General features: G+C 32.6%; 1 protein-coding gene across 1 annotated transcript; it reads right to left on the bottom strand.

Moving 5' to 3' along the window:
- Positions 1–6620: 6620 nt before the first annotated feature.
- LOC114329036 (uncharacterized) lies at positions 6621–12631 on the bottom strand. Its single transcript, XM_028278046.2, has 4 exons — positions 12469–12631; positions 8724–8814; positions 7524–7593; positions 6621–6852 (listed from the first exon to the last, which is right to left on the bottom strand). Exons 1-4 carry the CDS (start codon positions 12506–12508, stop codon positions 6685–6687), a joined length of 369 nt encoding a protein of 122 aa, XP_028133847.1. The 5' UTR covers positions 12509–12631; the 3' UTR covers positions 6621–6684.
- Between the last annotated feature and the right edge of the window lie 818 nt (positions 12632–13449).

The following is a 13449-nucleotide window of genomic DNA, read 5'->3' as shown; positions in this document are numbered from 1 at the left end:
GTTAATAGTAGTTTAATTCGTATAGCTTATATTCTAAGAATAAACTCTTAAATCACGCGCCTTTCGATTATAGATCTACAACCCCTTCGCAAGAAAATCATCCCATATTCCCGGCTTAAGAGAGAGTTGTACTTAAAATAATTTAAATTAATTATTTGGCGACTACATATCGTCTAATAATTTATGAGCTGGCAAAATATACGCATCTCAATTATTGAATTGCCATTTTCTTTCTATAGTGCAGTCAATGAAGGTAAAAATCAACTATGACCTTCGATTTCGTTAAATCTCCATTAATTTTCACGAAATAACAATAACAACTTGGGTTTTTAACCTGGGGAATATGTCACCCCTTCTCGGGGGTGAAAATTACTTTATTAAAAATAACCCCACAAATCGAGAGAGGGACAAATTGTAAGCAAAATTTGTTATATAATGTGATTAAAATAAATCAATACTTTTTGAGTTATTAAAGATCAAATATTTTAATTTTTCTGAAAGAAAATGCATGCTTTAAAGCGATTTTTCATAAATAACTCAAAAACTGTAAGTTTTTACAAAAAAGTGATCATCACTAAAAGTGAAGCTAATAAAAAATATAATAAATTGCTTACTTGAAAAACCCTTTAATGTTAATTTAATGTAAGTTATTGGTAATTAAATGTAGGTATATTTTTTTCTGCGACTGTTCAAATCTATGGATTCAAGCTTAAATAACGGGAAAGAGATTCATTTTATAACACTTAGGTACTAAATACTTGTCAAAGTACTTAGAAATACCTATCAAAAATTAGCTCCAGAAAAAGTTGATAGCATCAAAATCCGCTCACCAATTTTCGTGAAAATGAATGGAGATTTACCGAAATCGAAGGTCATAGTTGATTTTTACCTTCAGTGACTGCACTATAGAAAAAAAAATGGCAATTCAATAATTGAGATGCGTATATTTTGCGAACTCATAAATTATTAAACGATATCTAGTCGCCAAATAATTAATTTAAATTATTTTAACTACAACCCTTTCTTAAGCCGGGAATATGGGATGGTTTTCTTGCGAAGGGGTTGTAGCTCAATAATCGAAAGGGGCGTGATTTAAGAGTTTATTCTTAGAATATAAGCTATACGAATTAAACTACTATTAACTTTTTTGTAAAAACTTACAGTTTTTCAGTGATTTACGAAAAACCGCTTCATAACATGCATTTTTTTCACGAATAATTAAAATCTTTGATCTTTAATAACTTAAAAAGTATTGACTTATTTTATTAACTTTATATAATAAATTTTGCTTTTAATTTGTTCTTTTATTGATTTGTGTAGTTATTTTTAATAAAATAATTTTCACCCCCGAGAATGGGCGGTATCCACCCTCAGGGTAAAGGCGCAAGGTGGTACCATGTCACCTTTGTTTCTTGACGTATCCTCTAACTACTGACCAATTTTCGTAAAAATCGATGAAGGTTCACCGAAATTGAAAGTAATCGTTGATTTTTACCTTCAGTGACTGCACTATACAAAATAAATTGTAATTTACTGATGTAAATGCGCGTAATTTGGAAGCTTATAAATTATTCAATGATATGTAGTCGCCAAATAATTAGTTTAATGCATTTTAAGTACAACTTTCTCTTAAGCCGGGAAGATAGGGTGGTTTTCTTGCGAAGGGGTTGTAGCTCAATAATCGAAATGCACGTGATTTAATAGTTTATTCTTAGAGTATATACGCTATAGGAATTATATCCGCAATACGATATATTTTAAGTTTTCTCAGCATTTTTCTCTTAGGTTAAATCAATTAAAGGGTTGTTTGGGGGTGAAGGGGATGAGCTCAAAAATCGAAGCTATGTAATTTCAAGAGCTCATAAATAGCTCGTAATTCTGCCGAAAAAACCGATTCAATATTCCTATTTTTAAGTAGTGGGGGGGGCTGACTCAGCCCCCCCCCCACTAAAGTATTAAATTCCTGCTCAGTGGAACGAGCTCAAAATTTTTAGTTTGCGGAATATGAAAGCTCATAAATAGCTCATAAATCAGGGCTATTTGTTTTTTAATTTTTGCAAGTGGGGGGGCCAGCTCAACACGGGTATAGAACTTACAACGAGGAAAGATTATTGGTCTTGTGCAGAAAGTAATGTTCTCAGAGGGACATAGCTGTAGAGCTAGCCGTAATACAGAGCGTTCTGTCCAAAACCTATGCTAGGTAACAAGAAATAGGAAAGCTCAAAAATAAAGCAAGGGAAAGTCGCCAAAAGTAATAACGGCTCTCCACGATCGTTTAATTGTCCAATCAGATGGAAGACACCCAACCATTTCTTACCTGCAGCCGAATGGCAGCTTTTGGAAGCTACAGGTTTAACTGTTTCAGTTGAAACGATAAGAAAAAGAGTTCGTACCAAGAAGTATATAGCAGGAGACAGTTATGGGTTCCCGAGTTATCCAGGCAGCACAAGACTGATCGCCTAAATTGGTGTCTTCACCACCAAAACTGGAACATTGGGAATTGACAAAGTGTGCTATTTTCAGAAAAAGTCAGGATTTGTGTAAAATCACATGACCCACGAAATCGTGTACTTAGAGGTCGACGAAGACAAGCAAGAACGAAAACTGTCAGATCTGTTTACAAATATACAAGGGGAAGTGTAATTTTCTAGAGAGGAATTGTGATCGGTAATAAAACTACTTTAATTTTCATCCAATCAACTTTAACTGCTCACAGGTATGTTGATAACCTGCAGTCAGGCTCTGGAGAGGTGCAACAGGAGAAAATTTAATTTTCATGCATGATAATGGACCTCCTCATACCAATAGAGTGACTAGAGACATCATTGAAGCAGAAGGTATCCCTTGTTTGGAGTGGACTGCTTGCTCACCCGAGATTAACCCTATAGAGGATTTGTGGGATATGCTTAAAAGAAAAATTAGAGCTCGCCAGGATAATCCACAAAATACCCACGGCTAGTGCAAGCTGCTCTTGAAGGATGGAGCAACCTACCACAACACAATGTTGATAATTTGATTAGGAGCGTGCCCACGCAAACTGAAGCTTGCATAAGGACTAGAGATGACAACACTGACTACCACAAAATACAAAAAAAAAATCAAAACAATTTAACCCTTTGCGGTCGAGCGCGATGACGAGTAAAGTGTCGTACAGGTCGTTGGCATGTATTACATGCCTACTGAACTACTCGTCACTGTTTGACACATGAAAGTGCGCTGAGGTCCTTGTAGCCATTTAATCAATCTAATATTTCTAACAGCATTATTTAAAATAGCTCTATCTTTTTTCTAATTGTTCTAAAATTTTTATATTTGGTAGAATTGAAAAAAACATGTTAAACAAGCAACAGGTCGAATTTAGAAATATTAGTCTATATATGAAATTTAATAAAAAAAAAAAGAATGTGTGTGTACTTTGTACGCACGTAAAAAGATATTCTTCTGTTATATAATAGGTAATTTAAACGAAGTAAATATACTTAAAAGGATATTTGTACTTATTTTATTTAAAAATCAAACTAACTTTCTTATCTACCACTTTCAAAAAAGAAGAATATCTTTAAAAATTATATAATAATATATGTACTTACAATCATAAAATCTATAAAAAAAATAAGAAAATAATAACTTGCTTGGGGCTCGAACCCACTTCACGTCTACCGCGCCGTACGAAAGCTGACGGCATTTCAAACTAGACCACATTCGCGTGTACGTCATGTGGGAATATACACAAACTAAACGTTAACACCATAAATTTATAAGAATTTAATAAAATTATTAGTTTCATTTTTGTCGAAATAAAATACAACAAAATATAGTGTAAGAAAACAATATATGAGATGAAGATTTGTAGAAAGTTTGTTCGTAATCAGATTATGTAAACTAAAGCATTGCCTACTAATAGGTAACTACATTATTTTGTTTACATTTTCCAAATAGATACGTATTGAAACTATTAGGTATTTCCAACTGAAACATTTAGAATTACGTACCTGCCGCTTTTCAAAACTATTTAAAAAGTCACTATAATTATAAATTTGATTTTATTTCTGTCCACACATCAATAAAAACTAATATTATACAATATTTTTGTTTACCGATAATCTCCATATTGAACAATTTGACATATCATTTTAAAATTTCAACACCCAATCAGAGCCCGTATAACCACTAATACCATACTATCGGTGTGCGCATGCGCGGGGATCAATCAAATTTTACCCTCAATCGATTCGCCGCTAAAGAAGAATATCTTCAAAAATGTTATATCCGGCAAGCAAACGGGTACAGATCGACCTATATTCATATCTTAGACTATATGGCCTCTAACTCCGTCTGAGTTAAATATTTTCTTGTACTCATGTTAAAAATATTAACACAATATTTATAATACCAACAGAACTCCATATAAACATTTCTCTTTAATTGAAATGAAATGAATTTTAGCATGTGCACGGTCAAACATAAATACATTCAAAACATTTACCAGGATTTGCCGAAAAACTGATATGGGCGATTCTCCACCGAAATTTACCGAGCAATTCAAATATCCCGTTAAAATTGTCATTTATTGAATGGTTAATAGTCCAGAAAACCACTGCGCATCCGCTAGGAAAAATATTCTAATTCGGATTTTTCGCACAATCTTACCCAAAAAGGACTCCTTTTAACAAATTTGCATGTTGACAGGACCAAAAAGTGGTCAAAATTGTTTTAACCGTTTTTTTTGGTTTTTTTCCTAAAATTATTTTTTTTGCATGGAAAAAGTTTTTTTTAGGTTTGTTGGATCATTTCAAACAGAAAAGGTCTTTAGTGACTTTTTTTTAAAAATGATAATTTTTGACATATAAGCGAGTAAAAATTGAAAAATTTCGAAATCGGCCATTTTTAACCCTCAAAAACTATGTGAAAAACTGAAAATTTGAATGTAACCAAGGTAGGTGGATATTCTTTAAATATCGATTGATGAAATCTCGAAGAATTTTTTGCAATACAATATTCAAAACTCCTTTGTTTTTTAATTGCTAATCAAGCGTGCGCGACACTATTTTCCACCGACAGTATGGTGCAAATAAAAGGAATAAATTCGTTATTTCGTAAACCGGCGAATCTCGAAACAGGTCGATTTTTATTTTTAAGTTATGACATTGTGGCATATATGGTATACTAGTGACGTCATCCTTCTGGGCGTGATGACGTAATTGATGATATTTTTAAATGAGAATAGGGCTCTTGTGGTAGCTCATTTGAAAGGATTTTCAATTCTCTATTCAGTAATGTAAACATTTACATAATTATTTATACAGGGTGTCCTTCTACTTCTTTTTTTGTCAAATAATTTAATTTAATAAAAATTTTCTGGACATCCCGTATAAATAATTATGTAAATGTTTATATTACTCAATAGAGAATTGAAGAAACTTCCAAATGACCTAGCGCGCGACCCCTATTCTTATTTAAAATAATCATTGATTACGTCCCCACTTTCAGATGGATGACGTCACTAGTATACTATATATGCCACAATATCATAACTTAAAAATTAAAATCGACCTGTTTCGGAATTTTTCCTTAAAGTCGCCGGTTTACGAAATCACGAATTTATTCCTTTCATTTGCACCATACTGTCGGTGGAAAATAGTGTCGCGCACGCTTGATTAGCAATTAAAAAACAAAGGAGTTTTGAATATTGTATTGCAAAAAAACTCTTCGGGATTTCATCAATCGATGTTTAAAGAGTATCTATCTACCTTGGCCACATTCAAATTTTCAGTTTTTCACATAGTTTTTGAGGGTTAAAAATGGCCGATTTCGCAATTTTTTAATTTTTAATCGCTTATATGTCAAAAACTATCATTTTTAGAGAAAAGTCACAAAAGACCTTTTCTGTTTGGAATGATACAAAAAACCTAAACCACTTTTTTCCATGCAAAAAAAATAATTTTAGGAAAAAAAAAAACGTTTAAAAAATTTTTGACCACCTTTTGGTCCTGGCAACATGCAAATTTGTTAAAAGGGGTCCTTTTTGAGTAAGATTGTGCAAAAAAATCCGAATCAGAATATTTTTACGTCATTCTAGAGATGCCAACGACTAAATCCGTCTTTTACGATTTTCATGTATGACATGCCAGGCGAGTTGTGGGCAAAATTGTTAGTAAATTATTTATACAAGTTGTAATATTGTTTGAATTCGTGCGTTCGTTTTTTTAAATTCGATGAAATAATAAGAAATATCAGATGATTCCATAAAGTTTGGGTGTGTGTAAACTACACTATTCTAGCAACTATATTTAGCGTGTGTTTGCACTTAGGATGTTAATAAAAATCTGAAATATTCTGTTGAAAGACAATATGACCACATTTTAAAGATAATAATAATAACCAATTTTTAAAATATAACTAATAAAATAAGTGGATTAATGGAACTAATTCAAAACAACACCACGTCGACATAATGTTGGTTACCCCCTAGGTCCAGATTTGTAAATATGCGAGAATGCGTATTACATAGTATTTTTCAACATTGTCATAATTTTATTAAATCTTATGTTGAATATTTTGTACAAAATAGAAAAAGATATATCGAAAAAAATTTCTGCTTGATTATAAAAACACCTCAATCAATAATTTAAAAATTTATTTTGCATTTTCTTAACTAGATGTACATATCACAATTTTATTATATTATTCTTTTTTACATTGTTCATGTTTTGTGCAAAACTCTAGAGGTGTATGTTGTTTTAGCTCTTCGTAGACTTTGTCAAGATTTGGTAGCAATTCTCTTTCGCAAGCTTCTCTCAATTGTTCGGGCAAATCACGGCACAATTTCTCTGCTTCATGTCTAACTTCATCCTGTAAGAAAACAAATATTTAATAAAAAAAAGTAGTAACCAGAGAAAGTTCGGCCTGTTGTCAATCTGATGGTATGGGAACGATATTTATTGTCGTTTTCTGTGCTACTTAATTGATAACTTATTTTGTTTCTCGGTAGATGTCTCTAGGATATCCGCGGCATTTCTTTCTTTGCAATTCGGAAGGGCCCAAAGCGAAGTACCTGCTTAAATTGGAGAGAAGAGGGTATGGGACTACTGACGAGGGAAAAAAATCCCCGAAACCGGTATAGACTCTTCCTGCACTCTCGGAGTTAACTGGAGTATAATGCTGCTGCGTTTTCTGATTGCAAAGAAATTGAAAATGTTCATACATTTTTGCAAACATTTTAGTTTGAACTATAGGTAAAACAGACTGTAGTAATGAAGAATTTCTGATCATAATAGCATAGTTGAGGAAGTTTTGTTTAAATTTATTTTGAAGCATCCTATAATTTAGAAGAGAGAAAAACTCTTTTAAAATTATATTAAAATTAGAAGTAGACTAAATATTAGTATCAAAAAACGATACTCGAAAAGTAGCAAATTTTGTACGAACAGAGAAAAATAGTATATTATGCTGTAACCAGGCTTTGGACCAGGCCTTAACGATAAAATCATCCTAAATAGAATTGTTATACGTATAAAACTTACCAGTGGAATATGCTCATCAGCGTAGCCCTTAATTATATCTGCCAAAGTTACGCAAGTGTCGCACCTAAGTCTGAAGAAATATTTTGTTTTTAACCAGAATAAATAAATTAAGGCCCTCAAAGCAACAGTGGCCTAAACCCAACAACGAAGTTTTGAGATAAATGCAATATTTGAATTCGTATTTCCAAGATGCTTATGGGATGGCGCTACAAATTATGTAGCGCCATTTGGCCAAATATAGAGGTAGGTTGTGTAGACCCTTGTTAATCCGAAGATTTAATGGTGCTACTTTTATTGATATATTAATCTAAAAATGCTCTTGTGACTTTGACCACTCTTGCTCTGAGCGCCTCAATTTATTATTTATTAGACTGACTATATTGCAGTTATACTATAGTTATTAAGGTACCAAGGGTATTAGTACAATGATAATAACGCTTGAGGTCAATGATGTATAGACGGAGGGCCTTCAGCCCGAGGTATCTACGTTGACCAAAAGAGTTATTATTATAATACCCGTGGTGCCTTTAACGTTTAATGTCCGACTAAATTATTCTTTATATGCAAAAAATTTGAATGAATTTTGGATTAATTAATTTTAAAATAAGTACATTTACCAGAAATAGTCGTAACGTAATTGTGATACCTAACCATAGCTTTACTTAGAGTTTTATTTGTCAACTTGACAGTATTTAACTCGTTATTTAAATTTAATAGGCCCTAGGGCGTTATTTTTCAATAACACGCCCTTGGGCTTTATATCGTATTTAGTAGACTTCGAAATAATGTCATTATTTGTCAAATAATAGACCAGTCGGACATTAATGTTGTTTTACAAATCCTCTAAATATCATTTAAACTAGTTGCCTTATCCGTACTTTTAATCAAAATGTTTACCTAGCATGATTCTCTATCAAAGGAAAATAAATTGTTTTTTAGTTTATTCTGCTTCATGTACAGCTCACTAGCTCTAAAAGTAGGATCATCTTCAAAGTAATTATAATATATCTTTGAAGATCTGGAGATCCTGTATTTATTTTAAAGTTTATAGATTAACAGAATACTAATCATAAATTATGACAACATTTTATAATAAAAAGGAAGCCCTTTAAAATAAATTTGTAGAGACAAATGTGAAATAATATTAAAACATTATTAACTAATTGCAAATCCAAAAAAAATTAATTTGATGATACTTACTCATCAGGAATAGGCTCAGGAGTAGGTTCAGGCTCAGGACCGGGCCCACGGGTAGGCTCAGGCTCAGGACCTTGAGCGTAAATGGTAAGAGCTGCAAATAAATAATTGTGTTTTTAGTGTAAAATAAACTGCTCGTCAAAAGGTAGGGATATAGAAAATCTGCTGAATTTTTATAGTAGATTTTTTTGTGAACAGATTGGAGGAAAAGAAATGTTTTTCTTATGTTATGTTTGAGACGCCCTGTATGGAGGACGAGGTACAAATGAAGTATATATCGAAACCGTATTGTAGTCTTATGTTTTGCGAACATTTTGTTTTTTGAATGTCCCTGATATCTTTAGAAATAAAAAAAATAGACGGTTTTGTAACTTAACATGTGTTTTAACCGAAACAAGAGTTTAAGACACATTGTAGGGAGAAAAAGGCACAAAGGTGAGTATACTTCGATATTTTGTTGTAGTCTCATATTTTGTGAATATTTTATTTTTCTAATTTCTCTGATGTCTTTAATAACAAAGAAACTAGACGATATTACTCTTTAATATGTGTTTTAACTGACGACATGCGTCACATCACACATGAGAAACATAGAAAAACATATTAAAGAGTAATACCGTCTAGTTTCTTTGTTACTAAAGATATCAGAAAAATTAAAAAAAATAAAGTATTCAAAAATATGACACTACAACATAATATCGGGGTATATTCACCTTTGTGCCTTTTTCTCCCTACAAGGTGTCTCAAACTTTTGTTTCGGTTAAAACACCTGTTAAATTACAAAACCGTCTATTTTTTTGTTTTTAAAGATATTAGGGACATATAAACAACAGCGTTTTCACAAAACATAAGACTGCAATATTATTCTGATGTATACTCACATTTGTACCTCGTTCTCCCTACAGGGTGTCTGAAACTTAACACAATAAAAACATATTTTTTTCTTCCACTCGGTATAAGTACAAAAAATAAGTTTGAGTAAACCTTTGCACAACTATGTAAATACTAAAGAAAGGGCTAAAATAGAAAAATAGCGGAATCCGTCTGTTAGCGAAAAAATCAACTATGAAAATCAGCATAATTTTCTATATCCCTAACTTTTGACGAGCAGTTTAAAACATGTAATAGTATTAATAAACTGATGAACTAAAACATAGGTTTTTGGGTATTTACAGATTAGAACTAATTCCAATAATTTTCTAAACAATTTAAAAATGTGTACATTACAAACTGAATATAGTTTTAAAAAAAGCTAAGATTCAGACACATAAACAAATATAAGCAACAGTTAATTAACATAAACTTTAAATCTTTCTTCTTCTTCAGATGCAAATCTATTAACTGATGTTAGCGATCACATTTTCCATTAACTCTCTGTTTCTTGCAATATGTATCAGACATTGTATGTCGTTAATCCCTGTTAATTGCCTTATATTTCGGAGCCAGGATATTTTCTGCTTATTCCTATCTTGCCTTCAATTTTACCCTCGATTACAATCAATCTTTACATTTTTAAGTTTCCAAAAATTCCTGATATTTTATGTTTAGCAAGTTCTTTCTTTCGTCCTAAGTCGATAATATTGACTATCAATATTAATGATAGTCAATCAATACCTTCTGGTTAATATGTGTTTGTTGATCATTAGTTTAAACTCTCCTACTTATACAAAGGCAGTTGATTATACAGACTATATCCCTTGTCGATTAACTTTTGAAAGTGTAGTAAATCTATACTTTAAGAACTATAACAAAACTAATTTAATTTTTTATAAAACAAAACTTAGCCTTCGCTATATTTGCCACTTTTTTCTTTTGCTAAACCATTTTTAAGACGAATCTTACGGAAGCATTGTAGCAAATATCTTATATCCAAATGTTGCATTTTTAGCTATAATATTAACCTAGGTTACCAGGGAAGGTGAAACGAAAATATATAAAAAAACCAAACAGAGAGCAAAGAAAGCAAAAGATTTTAATCAGATTAGATATATCCGAGATGAAAATAATAAAATACTAGTTCACGAAAAGGATGTCAAAAAGAGATGGAGAAATTACTTTGACAGCTTATTAAATGAAGAATTTGACAGACAGCCTGTAGAGTCAACGGAGAGTGTAGCAGCAATGGTCACCAAAATAACAAACGAGAAAGTGGCTCAAATGATTTAAAAATAAAGAAAGGAAAAGCGGTAGGACCAGATGATATTCCTGGAGAAGTATGGAGAGCATTGGGAGAGACAGGAATAAGGTGGCTAGCAGGTCTATTTAGTAGAATTATGGAAGTTGGACAAATGCCAGACGAATGGAGAAGCAGTATACTGGTACCTGTTTACAAAAACAAGGAAGATATACAACAATATACAAACTAGACGGCTATAAGACTGCTTAGCCACACCATGAAAATATGGGAAAGAGTAATTGATAGACGGATAAGTGAAGAGATCGAAATATTCCAGAATCAATTTGGTTTTATGCAGGGCAGATCGAAAACAGATGCAATTTTCATTATAAGGCAGTTGATGGAAAAATGCAGGAGTAAAGAAACAAACGCTCATATGGTATTCGTTGCTCTTGAGAAAGCATACGATAGAGTTCCTCGATAGATTATGTGGTGGGCACTCAATAAGAAAGGAGTCCCTGGTGAATATGTAAAGATTGTAAGGGATATGTACGAGGGAGTAACGACTAGTGTTAGAACAGGTGTGGGAGAGACTGATAAATTTAATGTGAAATTAGAATTGCACCAAGGCTCTGTGCTTAGTCCGTATTTATTCTCATTAGTTTTGGACCAGATAACAGCGAAACTACAGGGTAACATTCCATGGTGCTTAATGTATGCTGATGGTGTTGTGTTAGTAGGAAATAGTGAAAGAGACTTAGAGCAAAAACTGGAAAAGTGGAGGCAAGCTCTGGAGGAAAAAGGTTTAAAACTTAGTAGGACAAAAACAGGGTATTTGGAATGTTCATTTAAAGATGGATGTACTACAAATAAAATGGTATCTTTGGATGGTGAACTGACTGTAAAAAGCAATAGTTTTAAGTACCTGGGATCGATATTACAGAGTAATGGAGAAATAGATTGAGATGCATGCAGTAGAATTAGGGCTGGATGGATGAAGTGGAAAGAAGTAAGTGGAGTGTTGTGTGACAGAAAAATTCCAATGAAGCTAAAGGGAAAATTCTATAAAACAGCCATAAGACAGGCTATGATGTACGGAACTGGATGTTGGGCAGTGAAGAAGAAAGAGGAACAACGAATGCATGTGGCGGAAATGAGAATGCCAAGATTGATGAGTGGAGTGACAAAGAAGATAAAATTAAAAAAAAAAGTATATTAGGGGAAGTTTAGGTGTGGCACCAATTGATGCCAAAATGAGAGAGCATAGGTTAAGATGGTTTGGTCATGTTCAACGTCGAGACGTTAGTCACCCAATACAAAGAATAGCTGAAGTGCAGATTCCTGAAAGGAGTAGGAGAGGAAGACCAAAGAAGACCTGGGGGGAGACGATAAGGCAGGACATGTTGGTAAATGGGGATTGACATTGATATGACCCAAGATAGAGTGGTGTGAAGAAATGAAATTAGGGAAGCTGACCTCGCATAGGGATAAGGCAAAGAGAATGATGATAAATATTAACCAGAGTATACAACATATTCTACAATTTATTTTAAAAACACACATGTCACAAATAATACTAATGGACAATATTTAAAGGTACAATAGATTTTCAAAGTCAATACATTCACTTACCAACGCAACTCAAAATTGCCAAAACGAGAACAGTTTTCATTTTAGGGAATTGTATTTCACAATGTTAAATATGCACTGCAGAGTTCGCTTTATATACAAAAAGTCAAAAACTTCAAAATATGTCCACTTGAACTATAAGATTTTTTTAAATTGTTAATATTACCCACTATTATTCTAAATTTTCTAGTTATCAGATTCTAGAATAGTTTAGAATCTGATAAAATTAAAGTGAATGAAAATTCTTGACATACCTTAAATACTTTCGTACTCTTATAATCAGGCATTTAATGTTATCACATAAGTTAATCAAAGTCAAAACCGTAAGAAGATAAGAAGAAAATATTTTCATTCACGTGGCTATTTTTTTTTTCAAATGGTCGAATTTTTATCGGTTTAGCTATTCGTTCAGTTTTGAGAAAAGAATGCACTCTGGAATATTTTAAACATCACATCTTTGTTAACAACATAATGTAAACAATTTAAAACTTCTTTTTCTTCTTCTTCTTCCTTATTGTATGTAGGCTTTAAAGCCTGTTTATTTTTCCATATTAGCCTCCTAAATTTTTTAAGTTATCGCACCATCTTTTTCTTGGCCTGCCAATACTTCTTCGTCCATTTGGTGACTTATCTCGTGCTATTCGTACAATCATTTCCTCTGCCATTCTACTACTGTGTTCGTTCCACTCCTGTTTACGTTTTGTCACCTATTCATTTATATCTTCTACATTGCATGATCTTCTTATGTTTTCGTTTCTCTCTCTACAACAGACTTTTCCCTGATTTTCGTCGTAGTATTTTCATCTCTGTGGTTTCTAGTAGTCGTCTTGTTTTAGATGTGTCAGGTCTTGTCTCCGCCGTGTATGTCAATATAGGTCTAATTGCTGCTTTATAGATTCTTGCTTTTGTGCCTTGTGTTAGGGTGTTTGTTCTTTCAGATTGTGTCATTATACTCTGGGCTAATTAGCAAAATTCATGGAAAAG

This window comes from Diabrotica virgifera, chromosome 5, assembly GCF_917563875.1.
Source record: "Diabrotica virgifera virgifera chromosome 5, PGI_DIABVI_V3a".
In the NCBI taxonomy this organism is placed as follows: domain Eukaryota; kingdom Metazoa; phylum Arthropoda; class Insecta; order Coleoptera; family Chrysomelidae; genus Diabrotica; species Diabrotica virgifera.
The sequence above is the reverse complement of the archived record's forward strand: the minus strand, read 5'-3'. Positions and strand labels throughout refer to the sequence as shown.

Bases quoted from the DNA above. Each gene is read 5' to 3' on its own strand.
- LOC114329036 (XM_028278046.2), bottom strand. From the start codon at position 12,508: ATGAAAACTGTTCTCGTTTTGGCAATTTTGAGTTGCGTTG. The intron at 7,594-8,723 runs GTAAGTATCATC...ATATTTCTTCAG, and splicing joins CCTGAGCCTATTCCTGATGA to ACTTAGGTGCGACACTTGCG. The intron at 6,853-7,523 runs GTAAGTTTTATA...GTTTTCTTACAG, and splicing joins CTGATGAGCATATTCCACTG to GATGAAGTTAGACATGAAGC.